The 21537-nt window shown below is 44.7% G+C and overlaps 1 protein-coding gene across 1 annotated transcript; it reads right to left on the bottom strand.

The window, feature by feature from the left end:
- Positions 1-10703: 10703 nt before the first annotated feature.
- Positions 10704-19858, bottom strand: JPT2 (Jupiter microtubule associated homolog 2). The gene is made up of 5 exons (XM_085237108.1): positions 19723-19858; positions 16472-16620; positions 15892-16034; positions 13918-13963; positions 10704-13177 (listed from the first exon to the last, which is right to left on the bottom strand). Exons 1-5 carry the CDS (start codon positions 19764-19766, stop codon positions 12993-12995), a joined length of 567 nt encoding a protein of 188 aa, XP_085093234.1. The 5' UTR covers positions 19767-19858; the 3' UTR covers positions 10704-12992.
- Between the last annotated feature and the right edge of the window lie 1679 nt (positions 19859-21537).

Below are 21537 nucleotides of genomic sequence, written 5' to 3'. Positions count from 1 at the left end.
TGGCACTGATGCAATCTCCAAATTCTGCCTGACATAGCTCAAATTGGAAAATGCATCTCCTGAAGAATGGGGTGGTAATATTTGGGGTGATCCAGACAATTACTGTTCAGAGATAACCATCTGTATCTGCACGAGTCCCTCCCCCCACCTTGCAGTCAGATTGATCATTGAAGCCACAGGGCCTTGGGGCTGTGCACAGAATCACACTAATAAACAACTCCATTGGATGCCATCCCCAAGGCCAATTTACTCCATTATTATGGCTGCAGCCCCAGAGAAGCTGAAAACGACTGTCAGAAGCATTTCTGACCAGGGGCAACAGAATGTTGCTGGAGATGGAGCCAACAGCTTTTGGGGTCCTGGTGCCCTTGTAAAGGCCAGTCTCAGCCCCCAGTTGACCTCCACTCAGTAACAAGCATAGTGGCATAGCTAAAGAGATCTTGTATATGGACTGACCTTGGCCACAGGTTTAAATTACTGTGAGAAGCAGAATCTTCATTACATGTTTCTTAGTGAATCTCCTTAGGATCCGCGTCTTTAGGAAGCTTGAGTTTCTGTCCCCTGCTTTGTGCAGAGATGATCTGCCCTTAGCAGAAAAGATGAATTATTTCACACTGCAGTTAAGTAGTGTCATTATGTCTTCAGACGCTGGAGTGGCGTTATGAAGATCTGCCTCAGGGTGGCCTCAGGGTTTATAGAAAATGTCATTTGCTGAACAACAAAGCAATATGAGCAATCATCAGTGAAAAAGGGTGTGTGTGTATGAATTAAACGTCCTCAGAAACTAACCTGCTTGTTGCTCTCTTCTGTTGATGCCAGCACTTGAAGAGAAACTGACAGGCACGGCACGCTGCACCCCATCTGGCACCATCAGTTTTGTGCTCAGCCTGCACTTGCAAGTGCAGCACAGCAACTTCAGTAGCCTCTGAAGGGACAGGTGCATCAGATGAGGTGTGCGTGCAGAGATTGCTTTGGCTCTTTGCAGAACAAAACAGATACGAATCTCTTTCTAAGAGAAGGATGTTGTCTGCAGCGCATGCCCACTACCAAGGTTGCTTCTGGCACATAACCTGACTCAAGTCTATGGAGCTGAGCATGCTAACAGGTGAAATTGTTGTGGTATCTGCAGTTGGTCAAGTGAGGAGGTACAACTTGGCTGCCAGTACCAACCCAAGTGTAGTGCCTCTGTGCTCATCAACATTTCTCAGTGTGGCCATCTTCAGAGAGAGGTGCTTCCGTGTCACAGGCCTCAGGAAGTTCTGAAGGGTGGAAATTTTAGTGGACAAAGAGCATGAGGACTGTCTTAGAGGGTGGTAAAAGGTAAACAGTCCTACTAAGAGACTGTAGTATTCATGTTAAGAGAAGCTGTGAACAGTCATAGAGAATTCTGTGTATTATATGCATGACATGATTTTGTCATTTGGTTTTCTAACACCTGCTGTGTTGTTTCCAGGTACTCTGCTTTGTGTGCTTGGTTTTATTTCAGCCCTCATGGTCAGCACACCAGATAAAGTGGGTCTGAAGTAGCTTGGATGGGGTTAACCAGCAAGAATCCAAAAAGGTGGTAGGCTGTACACAGCTTTCCCATTTCATCTTGGACAGGCTGGGATGCAGAGGTAAGCACTGCTACTGGCCAGGAGAGGGCATTAGCACCACTGCATTAAATCTTGCATAGGACTTGGAGGATATCTGAGGAAATGGCATCCGCAAGCTATCGGGCAAATGCAACTTTTCAGATCATGTGTATTTGGAGCCTTTGGAGAGCCACCTCAGTACTCTGAATAGTATTACTTCATTGAGGCAGGTATTTCTTACTGGTCACCACTCAAAGGAGGCTTTTCTGGATAAAACTAGATAGTAGTCTCCTTCTGAAACTGTTTTCTACCTCAAGATCTGGAATAGAAAATAGGTAATCTGGTCAATACTGAACTATTTTCTTCCAGCCTTCATCTTCCATTTCTCATTGCATTCATCTGTCTTGGAATAAGCATTACAGACAGTAGAATACAATTTTTTCCGGCACTTAAAATTAGACAGCTTTCTTCTCACTATGTGTTCTACTGGCTTCTCTTTCCCTCTGTAGCTGTTTATACGGTATCTTTTGGTTCCTCCAAGGTAGTGCAGTAGGCTCTTACAGCCCGCTTGGAGTAGTGTCCTGCACCCATAGCCTTTATAAAATGACACTGTGGGATATTATTTGTTGTGGGGTTTTTTAAAATTGAATAGTGTTAAAGAACAGATTCTTCACACTTACAGCACATGCAGAATTTCTGTCAGAGTGTGAGCTGCCTTTGCATTCACTTTTACCTGCTATAACTTCTTAAGACTTCAGCGTCCTCTGATGGCCTACAGCAAGTGACGCTGGAGTGAAGCAGAGTGCTGACTGCGGGCATCTCTTCTTTGCAGAGGACAGAGGACAGCCGGCATCTTCCGCTTCACTACTGGCTCCTGAATCTCACCATCACGTTGTTCTACAATGGAGCTCTCCCCTTTGCAGCAGACGCCACATATTGCTCCATGGCTGTAGCCGCAGCGACTGACACAAGCCTCTCTGAGCCTCACACACCTTTCATTTTTAGCTGACTGGGAAATAGGGGAGTAACAAACCTTTTCCTTCCACTTGTGAATCAGAGAAACATGTTTTTAACACTTAGTTGAAGAGTATGAGGATTCTTTGATTTCTTTTCCCTTCAAAGACAGTTCGAAGAAGCTTCTGAACAACAACGTAAAGGGAAATGATTCATTCAATTTGGGAGAAGGGGAAGAAATGCCTTATTTGAAAAACAGCCTATAGACATTTCACCTTTGAGCTAGTCCCACAAGCTGGCTGCCTTTGCAGGCAGGTGGAGCTTCAGCTGCACCGCCGCAGGCAGCTCTGCCCTGCAGTTCCAGCACGTTGTCTGCTGTGCTTGGAACCAAGCTAAGTTTGCATCAGCCTTGCTTTGGAAGCGAGGAAATCTTTGCGTCCCAACCTAAGTCTTACAGATTTCCTTTGTTTCTTACTTCCATTTGTTTATGACAGCTCAGCTCACTTGGGACTCCCTTTTCTGTTCTGAGGCTCTGCTTCACACTCACCATTTTGCTGCTTTCTTCCTATTTGTAAAATGTGGATAAGGCGGCTTCTCTCTAGTTGTGGACTTTTAATAGAGCAGAGGCCATTATTAAACACACAAACATTATTTTGGTACTATTTCATTAGTGATATATAGTATAGTAGTCTGCTCTGAAGTTGAGGATGAAGAAATGCCATCAACTGTTGTAACAAATGTAGAACAAACTCTAAATATTAAGACAAATAAATTCAAAGCAAGAAAGGTTCACCTTGATGAGATGGGCTTCCTATGAGCTGCCTTCTCATTTTAACCTGAAAACAGTTAAAACTGAAAACGGAATCCTCATTTCTGCAATTCTGCATCCTTGCATTCTGTTGTGCAGCGAAAACTCAGCCACTAAGTCACACTTCAAACATCTTTTCTAGCAAAATATGCTCTGCATCTTCCCCCTTGGAAAACAGCGGGCCCAAGGCCACAGGTAGCTATCACTGCATAAAACATCAGAGTACAGCATTGTTCCATACTCTGATGGGCACAAGCTATAAAGGCTAATTACTACTAATAGGAAGAAGCCACGCAAAGCCAAAAGAGGTTCAGGTAGGCACAAGATCGCTACTTGGTCTCTCAAAGATGCTATGACTGTAAACTGCAAAGAATTTGAGTAAGTTTTTATGCCATTTTTGCGTGCCCCTAAAGAAGGTGAAAGGCTGAGTTCCTGACACTAAACCTGGTTTGTATAATTTCTGCTTTAACAGAAGTCTTCTTAAGGATCCTTGGAGACTGAGGGAGAATTCCTGGTACCTCTAAGACACAGATGTTCAATTTATATGCTGATCTTTGCCGACATTATTTTGAAATATTTTCCTGCCCCTCAGTTTTCTCATCCTTGGAATGACAAAGTCTCCTGCCTCTTCAAAGAGAAACATTACAAATCCTGTTTCGGACAGGCAGGGACAAAATTCTTCTTGTGAGCTGTGCTGAAGTTAACGAACATAAGTACAACCTTAACCTGCAGTTTTTTGAGTGCAGAACACCCTTCCAAAGCGGAGTTTTAAACTAGCAGCTTCCATCTGATGTGCACCGATTAAAAAGGAAACAAAGGCAAACCAAACTGCACCAAAGTTCCTTACAAATCCTCTCATTAACATCCTTGCTATATGCTTGCACTCAGGTTTACTTTCCATCAAAATAACCAGATCAAGTGACTTCACTTTCTTTGTTCCCCCAGTCATTTTAATTTTTAGCAAGTTTATTCAAGATAAACATTCTGGTTACAATCAGCAGGCTGCTGTGTATCCTGCTGTGCAGCACATACTGCGCTACTATATGCAGTATATATTGCTGGTGCAGTAGCACAGCTCCCCTGTTCTCTCTGCAGCAGTTGGCATATTAATTATGAGTACCCAGTGTGTTTCTCTTAACTTTCCAAATGTCTGCTACGATCTCTCAGCAGATTTTGGCTTGTTACTCCTGGTCAAGCACTCCTTTCATTTCCTGTAGCCTGCAAGATGCTCTTTGATTTAATTGTAAGAAATAACATAAACCCACCTGAATGCAAGCCTCTGTTCCTTAATTCTTCTGCAGTAGCAGCAAATGCTAGCAAATGGAAGTACGACTGGAGAAGTCGAGCCTTACCTTATTTCTATAACTGTTAGAGCACAATGGTTTACTTTTCTTCTTTATTAAAGCCTGCCACTTCACCTGAATTCTTGATGCAGGTTCTCTGGTAAGGGTTTGTCCCAGTTCATGAGAGGAACTAGCAATAGCCTGCTGCAATATCAGCCACGTGTCTGATGAGCAAGTTGAACAGGTATGGTTTGAAGTCACTGGCACTCCAAACCTGAAGAACTTGGCTAGGTTGCAAATACCCAACAACAAACCACCGTAACACAAAACCCAGAGTGAGGGACTGTTTGTTACAGCACGAAGCATTAAACTTGTTTTTGCTTTTCCCAGTGAATTTTGCTTTTCTCAACCAAATTTTCTTAGAGGCTTATGCGCTAAGTCATCACGTGCCATTCAGGAACCCAGTCGCCTTATTCCAGTTTGAAACTACACACGTTGTCTGTGCTCTCTCAAGCTGCTTGAAAGGGATAGAGAACAGTCTTGAACCTGCCATTGGCTGGGAGGGATGTACACCAGATTTTTTAAAGAGGAAGCACAGATGTTTATTTAATGGAAATAGTAAGTCTTTAATTCCTCTTAGAACCAATGACAACCTAGCACCTTCAAAAACTGCTAATTCTTCTTTTCATTAGTCCTGCCAGGCCATCTGTACCTCCTGTGGTCCCCCAAGCAACTTTAGGAACAGCTATGGGGCTTGCAACTTTGTTCAAATGATTGGAGCTGGCCTTTCAAATCTTGTTGGGCATTCTCAGAACAAAGTCCAGGTGGGAATGCTTCCCCTACCATTCCACACAGAGACATCAGCAGCACGTTAGTGGAATACTGTGAAGAGAAATCAGTGTCTTCACAACCTGCATGGAACTATAGGGGTGCCTTAAGACAGAACAATTGGTCCCTTGAGATGTTCTTGCCCCTTTCTAGTGAATTAAAGACTCTCCTGTGGTTCTGGCAACAATGATCCTTAGCTGGCAAACACTGTTTATGCATTGTTGCTTCCATAAGCCTCAACATTGTGGAAAAGAAACAAGTAAATGTGATAAAGGTGAAAAACAGCCTTGCATCACCAGCTTGCCTTTATCGATGTCACAGCTGTTGGGTGCACGCATAAGTAATTCCTCCAACACAAAAAGAGGACTCCATAGCAAGAGTCATCTCCTAGAATACTGATGCAGCACTTTCTAGTCTGACCCAGTCTCAAGCTACTGGTGGGTGCATCATTTTTTGAAAGGAGGTGAGGGAAGGGCCTCCTCACCTTGTGATGTGTGTGCAGGAGGAACGATGTCCTTTTTGCCACTAAGTGCTTCTGTGAATTTTTAGGGTGGGATGCAGAACAGAACAAGAAAGGGAACACTTGTGCAGCAGGACAGAATCCCTGCGGATACCGCACCACTCCTTGATGATGAAGCAGGAGACATAGGCTCTGTGAATTGAACCTCTGCAGTCTGAGAAGAATGACAGCTGCCAGACACAGCACTAACCTGTCTGAAAGTTGATTTCTACGTATGCATTTTAAACACGTTTAAGGGAATCTCAGAGGGAATTATCTACAGACAAAACTTTCTTGTATCTGGCACACAAATGAAGCACGGCAGTCGAGTGGTTCTCCAACACACACAGACCTGCATGGGGTGCTTCAAGAACTATACACTAAGTGAAACCTCTCTAGCCCCAGCTTGTTCATAAGCCACTAGATAGCTGCTTTTCAGTCTTGCATAGAAGCTACCTCCATAAGACATAGCTGCCCGTACTGCTGTTGCTCAGTCACAAGAATGCTGCGTATCAGAACTTGTTAATCCCTGTACCTCAGTAGGCTTGTCCCACCCTACTGTCCTACATTACTATGCATCTTGTACAAATCAGATATCCAAAATAATGCTAACCTTTACGCTGGAGGTTGGAGACAAGTTAATCAAAGGGATTGCCTTTTGCCCTCAAGCATAGCTTAATTGCACATCACCTTAGCAGCAAGGTTTCCACAAGCACTGCCCATTCATTTACCCTCAAAAGGATAAAAGGTTTCAATCTGAAGTTTTGTCCTTTAAACCAGGGTGCTCTCGCTCATTAATGGCTTGCTTTACTTACTCAGTTGCCCTTTTCACTGTGCAAAATGCAACTGTTTACAGAAGCACAAGTTATGCTTCAGGAATGAAGTAAACCTTTAACATGGCCAAGTGCAAGGCATGCTGAAATAAATGACTTAAATTAATTATAACAAGTTCTTAAGTGAAAAAGTTCCGTTCAAGTTACGTTTAATATGAGCACTAAAAGCACTAGTAGTCACTGAGAGCATGCCAGGAAAGCCACCTCTTACGTGGTGATCGGAGAAGACGAATCCATCCATTACAGCACACTTTTCTCAAGCTGTGTTTCCACTGATGGAGACTCCACTACCTCTGTGCAACCTGTTCTCATATTTGACCACCCTCACTGGTAACAATAAAAACAAATTAATTTAAGCCCCATCTCGTCCTGAGCAGAGACTGGCTCCCTGTTTGCCACTGCCTCCTAGCAGGTATTTATACGCACTGATAAGCTCTCCCTAAGCCATCTCTTTTCCAGACTGAACAGTTCCAGCTCTCAGCCTCTCCTCCTGTCAGGAGAGGTATTATTGGAAAAAAAAAAAAAAAAAAAAAAGATTATTGGAAAAAAAAAAAAAACCATTTAGCATACACTTATGCTGGAGGTTTATCTACAAAAGAAACCGTGTGTTCAAAAGATCAGATTCTGCATGTCATATTTTACCAACACCTGGCTTTAAAGCAATGACTGTCAGTCAAATGAGGCTGATTAACAGGAGGTGATCAGCTTTCCCAGTTTCTACACCATATACTGCTGCAGCTAAACTCAGAGTGGCTGTAATGAGTGCTGGAACATGCACTGAAGCCCTGTACTTGTTTCACTATGGAAACTCATAAACCTGCCAGTCCTTGTTTGTCATCCCATCGTCTACTTCCTGGTTACAACTTTACTCCCCTGTTTTGAGGAAGAGCTGTGATACACTTTTCATAGAAGCTGCCCTTGGTTAATGGATCTCATGAAGATGAAGCCCTGGAAGTTTTACTGCCTACCAGGTGTCACTGTGAAGCTTTCCTATCTATTTGTGCATTGCAGCATGTAACATCAGAACTTCTGGTGGTTAGTTTTTTAATAGACACCACTGCAAAGATCCCTGCAAATACTCTTAAAAACTCATATCATCTTAAAAAGAAATGAAGGCTGTGAGCAACAGGGAATTCCTAGCAGCCCTACTGCCTGTTAGCCCAGAACCATCTTTGGGTAGGAGGACTCCGCTAGAGTCTCTTACAAACAGTTTCCAAAAGGCTGTTCATGTCTTTCAGCTCAGACTTAAAAGCCCTGAAGCTGATGTAACTGCAGTAAGGAGGCAGAGAACAAGCAACAGTACCTGTGCATCCTCACGTGAGTACATCAGCAGCCTCCTGTCACTCCTGTTTAACTGCTCCTTCATTCATTACTCCAACAATGACGAGAAAGCTTTGCTTTGCCTGGCTTCCTGCTAGTTTGACAGCAGCTGCTGCACTGTCAGAGCTCACTTCTGAGAAACTTTTTCCAAAGTAATTAAATGGTTCTCTACATTCATTAAGCCTGCCACAAAAATGAGAGTGGCTTTCGCAGAAGTCAACATGCTGTAATAAATGGAAAGTAACAAATCGGTTTGCATCTGTTTAATTCTTGTAGTGTTGCATTTATGTATACAGGTAATTGGAAGTCCCCACTCCTTACCCTTCTCTAGCCCTGGGCAACCCTGGAAATACTATAATCTTTTGGATAGTGTTATTTGGCAGAACCTTTATTTGCATACAACACACTGGATAGCAACTTGTACAACAAACTATGCAAAACTAGAAAGGGGACTTCAGGCAGCTCACACTGAAGTAAGATTTTTCACTCATCTTTTTGCCAGCACTACTCCAGAGCATACTCAGAACCCAGCATGTTGAACACTTTAACACAGTGGAGCACACAGTTACATACGTTCACATGCAGTGGCAGCTGAGGAAAAGCCATCATCTTCATGAACTAACAGACAACAGTATGTTCCTGGTCACTTTTGATAGATACTTCTATGCTTCTGTTACGCAATAACAAAGTTATTTGGTTGTGGCTTAAGTGGCATAAGGTTTGTATCAGGGCGTATAATGGGAAGGATAACCAAGTAGCTACGGGCAGCATAGCTGCTATTTAAAATATATGTATACGTAGGAGGGAAGAGGTAGTGTAGGAGTCCAGAATTAGAAGCTGGCTGGAGACAGGCTGATGGGTAAAGCAAATGAAAGCATTCCTGCCAATTACAGTCAGCATTTCAAGCTGCTTGAAGAAGAGGAGATTGCGTTAACAACAGGCATTGCAACTTGAAAGAAGGGAAAGTCAGATTCAAGTGGATAATCTTCATTCGCAGCAGCAAGGGCTGTAAATTTAACACAGCACTTAAAAACCATTCTTTTTGCTCATTAACTTTGTTTTCAAGAAGGGGAGCAGGAACCAGTTGGGCTAGAAGCCCACACACCCACATAGTCCACTGCCTGTTTGTTGGGGTTCTGTTCCTCAATTTTTGGCTAGCAGTAAATCATTACTTTGTGTATGGCTGATAAAAAGTAGTCACATAAGAGGTTTGTTATTGTAGCAGTCTCATAGTTTACGCTCACATAAGTCAGTATCCTTCTGCTTTCTACAGCCAACACAACATCCTGGTTGTGACACTTCTTTATTTTCAAGAAAAGTAAACTAATTAATGCACAACCCCAGCATTCTGAACCTTCATCTTTCCCAGAGGGATGCTAGACAGGATGTCAGCAGAGCTTGAAGCACAAGTTAAATAACAGGCAAGTCAGAGGACTTGAGCAAAGTGCTAGGTGGCCAGCTGACTCCTGACCTAACAGAGACACTTTGATGGGCAGACATCAAACAGTTCTTCACATGATCACTGGGTAACTACGGCAAATAAAAAAGCAGTAATGCTGCTTACTTCAAGCAGACAGTACATCAATATTCTTCATCAAGAGTGAAAACTGTGGGTTTTGCTTATCAAAGGTCATGCAGTGATGCAAGAGAACAGTATGAGAAGATGCTTAAAGTGTAGTGCACAACAGTCAGCAGTCTTAACAGCAGAAAAATTGCACTGATCTTGATTCAACACAACACTATTTGCATTTTCCTTCCACAACTGGACCAGTAACCTGGATCACAATCTACGCCAAGGGTGCTTCAAATCCTCACTTTAGGGGCAAAGTAATGAAGTTATGTGCAGAGCTGTGAAATGAAACTGTTCTGTAGTCTACAAGGACAATCCCTTGTTACCAGTGCAACAAGCTCAAGGACATTCACAGGCTCTCACACGAAGATCCTATCCAAAGCATTGTGCATACTTGAGAGAAGAGTTTTTAACTGTAAGTGGCAAATTTCTCTGTGCAGAATAGAAAAATGACAAGTAACAAGTGCTAAGTGAGAGGCTCTGCAGGGCATCACAGCTTGAAACTTAAGGCACAGTATCAGCAGACACCCTAGCTGAGAAGCCACCACATCCAACTCACCTGAACTGAAATTATGGTCACTCCATTCTCTTGGCAGAGATAACATGGCACAGGAGGGCAGTTTTACACTCACTGGAAGCGTAGATGTAGGAATACAACTTCTTCACATAAAGAGAATCCTCTGCTTAAGGGGAGTTATTACACTGTACTACAAATAGACTTAAATATTAAAAATATTTGAATATTCAAATCAACACTGAAGAGCATAACAGCATTCCTGTATTGTTGAGAACATGAAATGTTATCTCCCCCACAAAAAATAAGTCTGACTAGCCCACCCCTGCTGCATCCCTTAACTCCCCAGGGGCAGGAGATGTTTTCTCATGAGCAACCTCAGGTAGGGTCACATCTCCAAAGCTTTACACTACTGAAGGCCCAAGAACTTTGTGCAGCTTTTCCAATTTCAGATAAAATTCAGTGTTATTCAGCTAGACCACCAATTAATTTATAAGAGCACACATCTTACAGCACACAGTGAAGTAGCAAAATACAGAGGTTTATTGACAAGTACATGATTCATCATTTGATTTCAAATCACCTTTTGTGGCAGAGAAAGGCTCTTATCAGGTTCACTTGAAGAACTGGAGGCGTGGTTTAGACAGCAAACAAAAAAAAACCATGAAAACAAACTAACCAATGTAAAGGCCCAGTCTGAAGTCTGTTTAAAAGGCAGGCACTGTAGCCAATGGACTAAAAGATGACAAACCTAAGCTCAGTATTAAAGAACAACATCAACTGTACCACATCTTTCAATGCAGAAAGCAGCTTCTGGTTGAGGTTGTTTTTTGTTTGTTTGTTTGTTTTCTTTCTTTCTTTTTTAAACCTAGTAACTTCTTACAATCTTGACAAGTATGGAACAAGGTATTGAAACAGATGTGATTGAAACTCAGCCAGAGGCATGGCAGCACAGATTTGAGAAAAGCTGCTAAGAAATGCATGTTTGGAAGCAGCATAAATGCAATATAAGGTCTAAGTTAGAATCCTTGTGTTGTTCTTCAAGGGAGCCAAACAACGGAGAGCCCCAAATCCATGTGAAAGACACAGAAGCTTTGGAATTCCTACTTCCCACGTTATTTAGATCCTTCACATTGCCCCATATGCTTCACTTTCACAATCTGAAAGGCAACTAGGTCTGCACACAGTCATCCACCACTTCTGACAAACTAAGCAGAGCGGACTATAAACAGAACAGACTAATAAGCACCATAATCAAGAGTGTTTTTTAGCACCTGACCCAGAGAAAGCTCCCCCTAAACAGCAGCAATTTTCAGGGAACCCGGGCTAGAACAGCAGTGAATATAGGCAGATAAGGCCACTTGTTCTTTGGTGTACCTGAACAACTCCTGTTTGCAAATGTCAAATTTAAAAAGTCACTACTAAATACACTGAACTGTCTAAGCACTTAATGTTGACATCCAAATATGAAAGCTCTGAATATGATCAGAAAACCCATTCAGAGAACCTATGGTGGGAGCTACCCTCCCCACCTACTCTTGTGCAATAAATGCACATCTTCCAAACATGATTTAAGAAAGCCAGCATAAACAAAAGGGCTGTATTGTCTTTGCTTCTCCAGCTAGGATAGTCTACAGTATGACTCAAAACAACTACAATCATGGTTTGGGAAGAATTCAAATAGCTTTCTTCCTTAGCAACAAAAATCCGAGGCAGTCAAAGGCAAACGCGAGGCTGACTGAAGACGAGAGAATTCACTAACAGAGTCAGCACAGGCAAAAGAAAAAATGCACTGTGGTGAAGACAGCATAACAGTCCTGGTTTCTGCAGCATACAAAAGTAAAAAAACATTGCAGAAACTAAGGCATTTCTATACAGGTTGGGTTATCAAAGCCAGCTGGCTAGACATCTCAGCATATTTGCTACAGTAACTGTAGATCATATGTTGTTTCTGTTCAAAGAGTACTATTAAGCAACTGCTTGCACTCACATCTTTTCCATAAAGTGTGCAAGCACTCAACCATGGTACTTTCATTTAAAGACTTCTAGAAACACCTACACGAAACGGTACACTGGACTGGTGTTATCATTGAGCTAGAGCTACTCATAGTAATCAGCAGATTACTGAAGGCAGAAGAAAGGCCTGAATGCTCTGGGGAGGGGAAAAAAAATAAATCAAGATATCTATTAACATATGGTGATTTATGAGAGTATAAAAGAGACCTTCAGCATGTTTTGCTCTCATATCAGCAATCACATGTTGTGAAGCAAGAAGGGAAAGAGAACCAAAGACTAAAGTCTCCCAAGAACACGGCAGCACTAGCTGTTCCAGTGGAACTATTTACATTAAAGTGACTGCAAGTCAACTCACGCTGTGAAGCTGTCTCCTACTGCCAAGAAAAAAGCTACTTGCTTTGCTTCAAAATATTCCAGATGTGACCTCCAGGTCCCTACCCATTCACAACATCTTACACGTTGACCACACAGAGAAGCCTAGTTCCACCGGTCCTGAGCCACTTGCTAGCCCAATGAACTCACCACAAAGTAGCACTGCTCTTTCACAAAGTTACACTAATGTTCCCCTCCACCACCCACCTAGGCAGTCCCATACGCCTGTCTTCCACAGGGCATCCCTTCCCTCCCTCAGCCCTCCCTCCCCAAATCATCAGTTTTCTTTTCCACACACTTTAGCACAACCCTCATCCATCAGCCTAAGGATCTATCCACAAACAATACCCTGAAAACTGACCTTGCAACCACAGACCAGAGTTTCTGTGCAGACTCCATTAGTGAAAGTGAACAGATGACCCTAATAGAACGCAATGCTAGATTTTCCACCCGGGGGATTCAGAACTTTGTTGTGTGAGCGTGGCCTCGGCCCTAATCTGGGCTCATGATTGTCTATCTTGGGTTCTGGCTCCTTGCATCGCTCCTCCTTGCCCACATCTTTTTTCTCACCACCATCTTCCAGCTGTGGTTTGTTATTTTCTGCAGCTGAATAAAAAGAAAAGGAGGATAAGACCAACTTGCACTCTGTAGTGAATGAAGCACTTTTTGTACGTGTCATCCCAAGTAGACAAAATTCTTCCCAATGTCTCCCATCCACAGCACACCAAGGACATAGTTTATACTTATTCATTTTTACTGAAAGTAACAGATACCAGGAAAGAATTTCACTTTTGTAGTAGTTTCCTTCCTTAAGCAGTCTCTCTAGGAAAGACATGTAGGCTAAGCAATGTACCTTCAGAATTATTTTGGCACTTTCAGGCAACTAAGAGATGCAACATACCAAGCAATTCTGTCATATCAAGCTTAACAACCATGCACTCATCATTCCTTAACTATAATTAACAGAGCAACAGCACATTTTGTCAGACAGTTATTTGCTGTTTACAGCTAGAGGATGCCTAGATTACACACTTGTAGGAGATGGCAAAGGAGAAACAAAGAATCTATTAGGGTGTTTTATAAATATGCAGATGCATCTCTATTTACAGTATCAATACAGCACCAAGCAAAGTATATACACACACTATACACGTTATCAAGACTCGTGTGTTCTCCTCAGTAAGAGGAAGAGGACAATTTCCCTGAAATCACATGACTCAGTTTCTGACTGAGAAGGAAAACCTCTCTGCTAACCTCTGGTGTTAGACTTATGTTTTTAAGAGGAAGCACAAGAAGCTATCCCCTCACAACACATATTCTCAAAAACAACAGTTTCTCTTGCTGACCTTCTGGCTTCTTTGGTGTTTCATCTTCCTTCAAGACGATGTGATCCTGCAATGAAACCAAAAACAACCTTAGTTCTCAAACAGTAACCCCGCCACAGAACCTTCAGAAGATTTTGCTTTGTTTCTGACCAAAGTTCACTTGTTTATTGTGGTAAGAGCCGATAGCCACAGACACTGTGCACAGCCCTTCATCCCCCCACCTGTGTAATCCCAAAAGCATTACTAGAATTAAACTCTCAAAGTTAACTTCTACATTATGTTCAGGTGCACATCTCAGACAATTCACTGAAACAAGTCAAAACATTACATTAACTCTTCAGATGCTTAAAACCTGCTGACAGACAGCTCAGCCCAAAGGCCAAGAACTGTCCCTGTTCACTGCAGGGGCATTAGAATAGATGGCCTTTAAGGGTCCCTTCCAACTCAAACGATTCTATCATTCCAATTACCACACTTGACAAATACTTAATATCACTTCAGAGAAGTCAACTCTCAACCCAGAGCAGCTAGAACACAAGCAGCCTGCAGCACTCACCTCACTAAGTAGCAGCTCCTGCTGCAGGTAGGCATCAACAGTGACTCAAACAGGACAGTAATTAAAGGCTTTTGAGACCACTTCTCCAATAACATTGATCGTCAGAAACACAAAGCAATACTTCAGAAAAGTTTCCCTGTTATCCCCACCCACAAAAACTCATTTGCTACAATCCCTGCAAGTTGCAGTCTCCTGTATTTCCCGTCATACCAATGCTGTAGCTAAACTTACAGGAGTTCCAAAGGTTCGTCCTCCATTTAGATAGGAATTCATGGGAATTAAAATGTTACATTTAAAAAAAGCTGAGAGGAGTCATAGAGCAGCCCCACGAAGGGGTACAGAGGAACAAAAAGCACTTTCCTACTCCGGCAGCACTGCTCCCAGCACAACCTAGATGCCACAGCCTTTCTTTTCTTCTTCCCTTATCACCCAATGCCTCCCAAATAAACTAGAGGTCTCACATTAAAAGTTAGGTAAGAGCCCACGACCAGCACCTTCAAATTTAAGGGGGAAAATAGAGAAAACTAAATTGATGCAATCTTTCCTTCCTAAGGTTCCAGGAAAAATGAGACTGCTAATACATTCCCATCATTAGCAGTGTCAGCTGCACTGCAGCTACCTGAGATATCAGAACCACTGAAACACAGCAAGGAGTCTTGACTCCTTCAAGACTACCAACTTACAGGAAAGCAGCAAATGCCAACATAGGGCATTTGAACACGAAAGCTGAATATAATTTGCAAAGTATCCTTTTTTTCTTTTTTCAATTTTCCAAAACCAGATTTGGTTGCAACCACAAGCATCTCCAACTGTTCCATATCCCAGCTTTCAGAGTGACAAACAATAACTGATGTACCAAGATATGCATTCGTCTGACATCACAGACCCATGGCAGATCTGGCACTCAAAGCTGACCTTCAGTTAGTTTTCTCGTGTTGGTCACTTAAGCTTAATCTCTTGTTGGAGTTCTTTCACACTGAACGCAGATGCGTGCATTTAGAAGAGGTGAAGAGGACAGCAAGGTCACTGCAGCTCACTGATATCCACTGGCTTGCCAGAGTGTCAACATCACCTCTGCCAAATTGTAGAATAAAGAGAAAAACCTCCTACCCATCTTAAAAGATCTCTTGGCTGTGTGCCACGAAAGCTCCAGCCAAACCTCACCTAAAATCAAACAATTCAGAAGCACTTTTTTCTTAACAGAGTTATTAAACAGCAATAAACAGTTTTATCACAAACTGTAAGCACGTTGAGAACCAACACACCATGGATAAACTATTAAAAGAGATTTCAGGACTAAGTGTTCAATCTGAAGTTACCCTATGCATCATTTAGGTTTGTCACCTCAAGAACAACAGGCACTGCTGTATGGCTGAGCAGACTCCAGGGTGACTCACTGAGCTGCCAGCTCCTTGGTCCAGTGAGAGCAATACCAATACCTTAGGCTTGTTTGGGTGTGCTCGCACAACGCTGGTAGATACTGGAGAGCCAAAGATATCACTTGTCTTCCCACCAGGTGGATTCATACGTGGACGAGGCTGAGCAGCACCAGAATCCTCAAAAATACCACTTTCTTTTCCCCCTGAAAAACAGTTGGTTTTTTTTCAGATGACTTAGTTTTACCAAGCTATGAAAAAGAAGTAACAATTCAAAGACTTCTGGAACCTTACTAGCTAGAGACTGATTTTCTCTTACCTGAAGATACTGTTTGAAATCTTTGTAAAGAGATCTCAGACTCACATGTGGCAGCTAGCTGACAACAGAGCTCTAGAACAGAATCAGCTTCCTTTCATCACTTCCTAGGCCTTAACTCAGAAAGAATTAGCCTTGATGTGCTAAAAAGCCTATGAATATGTAAGTCACTGAAATACTCAGTCCTTCATGTACGTGAATAGATTTGGTGCTCGGCCCACTCATGCTGTAAAAACATGACATCAGACAACAGCATTCCACAGCAGCAGCACAAACCCAGCTCTGCAATTCAGAGCCCAGCCATGCTGTGGGAGTGGCTGCCCTTACCTGGAGGGTTTGTTCTTTTCGGAAGATTCTGTGGTTCTTCTGATGCTCCAAAGATATTGGATGCCATTCGGTGTGGCTTGCTGGAAGAAGAAACTTCTTCTGCACTTCCGAAGAGATTACTGGACCCTCCTCCAGGGGGCTTCAGTACCCTGCAGCACAGGAGGAGGGAAGCAAGAGATAAATGTCTGTTTGGAAACATATTTGATGCCCTCCTCCACATTCTCCCTTGTGTGCCATGATTAACTACTCTGATTTGAATTTACTTCAGACAAATCCAAGTCCACGAAATATCTACTTTTCAGCAGATGTCCCAATAAAATATTCTCAAGTTTCACAAAGGAAGATGCAAGAAGATAAATTTTCAGTTGTTGATGCAAAACCATTGAGACCAAAGTTCTGCACTACAGGTATAGCAAATAGATCCTATTAAAATTGAAGATTATATTAGAGATTGATTGACTTATTGAAATCTATCAGCAGTCACGCTTGCCATTAAATAAGCCTACAGCTAATTGCAATGCCCTGATCAACAATTTGTCCTGTCCTGAAAGAGAACAGAACCATTACCTGGCAGCAGTGCAAGTGGAACTGATTGGAAAAGCCACAGAAAAAGAACAGCAACGCAGTGCCAATGCAGGCATTGAAACCCACCTTCACACTTGTATCTACTTGATCAATTACCTGCAATCCTAGTAGTTGAGCAAAACTAGCAGCTCAATTGCACCTCTTCTAATCCAAACACCCGACCTGGAGCCTAACAAACCTTTCCTTTTATACGAAGAGAGCAGTGATAAATTACAGGATCTTTAACACCACCCCTCTAGATGAATTCAAATGTCAGTGAATTAACAATGCGAAACAGCACAGCACTCCATCATCTGCAGCATGGTCAGCCAGTGCAGGTCAGACACCCATCGGGGGTAAGAAGGGGCTCCTCTCAGCCAACATCTTTTATTAAGATTCAATCCCACAAAAGCTGAGATATCAGGCTGCCCCATCAGGAAATGGGCTCTGTCAGCACATCAGGATGCAGAAAGCAGTTCTGTTCTCTGTGAGGAGGGAGACAGCAGTTCCCATTTTGGTCTGGGAGTAGTTTATAAAGTCAGAAGCAACCTCAGAAGGATGTTGCCTTTCCTGGCCAATTCCAGCACTTCAGCCCTTAGCACAGCTGGCTTCCATGAACCTCTTGTGTTTGAGGAAGCAACTAAAAGCTGTGCAGCCAGGACCTGAGCAGAAGGCTGATGTACAGTTTAGTGTTCAACACACTATGGATCTAACTACTCTGCAGGCTTTCCATATACTTCAGAAGATCTAAAATTGCTATTAAAGCATACACGGGCAAGTTACACATTTCCATCATTCAGACGGAATCAGTCTAGAAAATGTAAAAAGCATTTTCAGTATTTAAATTTGGGAGATGGAATGAAGAACAAAAGGAACAAGAACAAACAAGACAAGTTTGAGAAGGGGCTCTGGTTAAAGCAGTAAGCCTGCTGCTGCCCTCGCAGAATTGGGGTGATTTCTGACTTCCAATCACTTCAGCTATTTTTATGCATTTACTCTTATCTGAGCTCTAGCTGCACTAATCTGAGTATGCTACCACAGAGGCTGAAAGGAAGAGAGAAGTAGTTTAAACAGATGGAAATTAAGCACCCCCAGTTAACTGGAAGTCTGTCAATTCGTCTCAAGCAGCCAAACTATGAACTTACCCTGTATGTATAAAAGCCTCTACTAATTGCTTTGTTCTCTCTTAGCAGGCTTGAAGAATTTTAATAAGGTCTTGTGAGCTTTTTTGCTACATTCAAACACTGAATTTGAACATTCTTTCCCAATTAAGCCTTTCAGCCAAGCTATGGAAGGAGCTCCAGGGCTCATCCATTAATTCAAGACCCTGTCTACCCAACTATATATCTATACACCTATAAATCACATCTACAGTTACGTACATCTGGAAGTTGAACACTGAAGCCCTACTGGTTCTCAGACAGTTCTATTAAAGAAGGTGAAAGAGAAGAGCTGCGTTCCACACCAGAGACCAGCACTATGCCAACGAGCAGAAGGCAAACACCAAGGTGTGGAACAACGAGCTCTGAAGCAAAGACCAGAAAGCTGCTGGTCAGCTTCTGCTGGTGGGTCACTGCAAGCTCCTTGCTCACTGAACAGCTCACCCGTCTTACAGACACACAGCAAGCTTCAGAGCAGTTATGCCATTGATCCGGAAGCCCTGCAGCACACTGCAGTGATGCTGGTGGGGAGGAGGGCAGAATGTGCACCTCGCTGCTGTGTTAGCAAGGCCAACAGTTAGGACAACATTCAATATTTTCAGCACGGCAGTTTGGAAGCTGCTCACACACCAAGTGAGAGCCACAAAAATGATAAAAGGAGTGAAAAGCAACCGAAAGGATCGAACACCTCCTCCTGTATGGGACAGGCTGAGAGCTGGGGCTGTGCGGCATGGAGAGCTGCAGAGAGCTGAGAGCAGCCTTCAATATCTAAAGGGAGGCTGTAAGAAAGAAGGGACAGACTCTTTGGCAGGGACTACTGTGACAGGACAAGGGGAAACGGTTTCAAACTAAGAGAAGGAAGATTTAGATTGGCTACAAGGAAGAAGTTTGTTACCACACGGGCAGTGACGCAGTGGCACGAGGGGCCCAGAGAGGCAGCGGGCGCTGCTCCATCCCTGCAAACAGCCGCGGTCAGGCTGCGGGGCTCTCAGCACCCGGCGGAGCTGCAGGCGTCCCTGTTCACAGCAGGGGAGTGGGACCGGATGGCTTCGAGGGTCATTTCCGACTCTAACGATTCTACGAACCGATGATCCACGAAAGCAAACCTCGCAGAGCTCCGCGCCTCTCCCGGCGGCGGCCGCAAGGCTCCTCGACCTGGGCGCGCCACGCGGCGAGCAGCGCAGGAGGATTCGCGTGACGGCCAAACAAAGCTCCGTTCAGAACCCCGCGGCCGCTCAGGGCGGAGCCCGGCTACCCGCCACGCGGGACAAAGGCGGGCCGGGGAGCAGCGCCCAGCCCGCAGCCCGCAGCCGCGGCGTGTCGCGGCTCCACAAGGGAACAACGAACCCGCAGCCGCTCCCCCTCGGCGCGGCGCCGGAGCCCCGAGAGCCCCCGGAACGCGGCCAGATCCCCCGGCCTCCGCCCCTCGGCGCCACGCCCCGGCCGAAGCCCCCCGCGCGCCTCCGACCCGCTCCGAGCCCCGGAACCGAGGAGCCCGCACCGCCCCGCGGCGCCCGGCAGCCTCACCTGGAGCTGGGCTTGGCCGGCTCGGCCTCGGGGCCCTGGAACATGATGCGACAGCGCGAGCCGCGCGACGTTCCTCCTCGGCCGCCTGGAGAGCAGGTAGCGCCCCGCCCCGCCCCGCGGTTGGTGATCGCAGCTGTCCATCATGGCGAGCTGCCTATCGGAGCCGGTCCGCCCCTCCCGGGGTCCCGCCCATCCAGAGCGCCTCGCAGCGGGAGGGAAGCTTGAACGCGGCACGCGCCGGCGCCGGGCCCGGCCGGCTCCCATTGGAGGCTCCGCGTGTCAATCAGGAAACAACGGAGCGAAGAGGAAGGGCGGGGCGAGCGGGGGAGGAGATTTAAAGGGGCGGCGGGGGACGGACAGCACCAGGGGGTTGTGTGGGTGAATCAGAGCCGCGGGTTTGCTCGCGTTGGAAAAGAACTTAAAGATCATCAAGTCCAACCGCAACCCAACCATACACCCTAACAACCCACCACTAAATCGTGTCCCTGAGCACCACATCCAAACGGATTTTAAACACCTCCCTGGACAGCCTGTTCCAGTGCTTAACTGCCCTTTCTGTAAAGTTTTTCCTGATATCCAACCTAAACCTCCCTGGTGCAACTTGAGGCCATTTTGCCTCGTCCTGTCACCAGTGAGAAGAGACCAATGCTACTCTTGCTGTTGTCACCTTGCAGGTGTTGGAAGAGAGCCATAAGGTCTCCCCTCAGCCTCCCCTTCCCCAGACCAAACAGCCCCAGTTCCTTCAGTCTCCTCGTAGGCCATATTCTCCAAGCCCTTCACAGCCTTGTTGCCCTTCTTTGGACCTGCTCCAGCACCTCCACATCCTTTCTGTACTGAGGTGCCCAAAACTGAACACAGTACTCGAGGTGAGGCCTCACCAGTGCTGAGTACAGGGGCAGGATGACTTCCCTGGTCCTGCTCACCATTTCTGATACAAGGCAGGATGCCATTGGTCTTCTTGGCCACGTGCTGGCTCATATTCAACCAACTGTCCATCAGTACACCAAGGCCCTTTTCCCAAAGTTACTGGCAAGAGCTGAAGATTTCTCTCAGCTGTGAGCAGACAGAGCTGTGCCTTCCCAGCACACGAGTGGGAGCTGAATCCTCGCCCCTGAGAGGGAGAGGAAGCATGGGATGGAGCAGGGGGCATCGTGCTCCTGCAAATGTGCTTCACTTCTTCTCACAGGTCTACCCCTGTGCATTCTCATTTGCTGAAACATGTATGAAAAAGGAATCAGAAATGGGTAAGGTAGCATAGGATAATTCAGGCTGAAGGGAACTTCAGGAGTCCTCCAGTTGCTGGAAGCAGGGTGAGCCACCAGCAGCCTTGAAGAGCTGTGCTGAAGCTGCACAGCTGCTGGTAACCCCTTCGCTGCCTCTGGGTGGGTTTCCTCCAGAGTTATGTATATAAATACAACAGCACAACACCTCTCTGTCGAAGCTCCTGCTCATCTGTTGTTACTGAAGATGTACTGGGGTGAGTGCGTTTGGGTGGGGGAGGAATCAAAATAGACTCCTCCTCCCCCCCCCGTCCCCCATCCTTGTTATAGTAGTGACCAGTGTCCTACACAGGGAGTCAGGACAGAGAACCCTCTGGTTTGACTTATTTCTGACGTTAACAATTAGAGGACATTACTGGGGATAGAAGCTGGAAGGTATGGAAAGTACTACAGCCCCAAATCAAAGCATTCCCCATCATGAAAATCCAGGGAATTCTGGGATGGGAGATATGAATGGTAATTATTCACACTGTAAATAGAGGTTAAATGAGAAATCTGATAGGCCATGAACTGCAATGAACACACTGGACATGAG

The sequence above is a fragment of the Meleagris gallopavo genome, chromosome 16 (genome assembly GCF_905368555.1).
Source record: "Meleagris gallopavo chromosome 16, MGAL_WU_HG_1.1, whole genome shotgun sequence".
NCBI lineage: Eukaryota > Metazoa > Chordata > Aves > Galliformes > Phasianidae > Meleagris > Meleagris gallopavo.
This window is presented reverse-complemented; position numbering and strand designations above follow the sequence as displayed.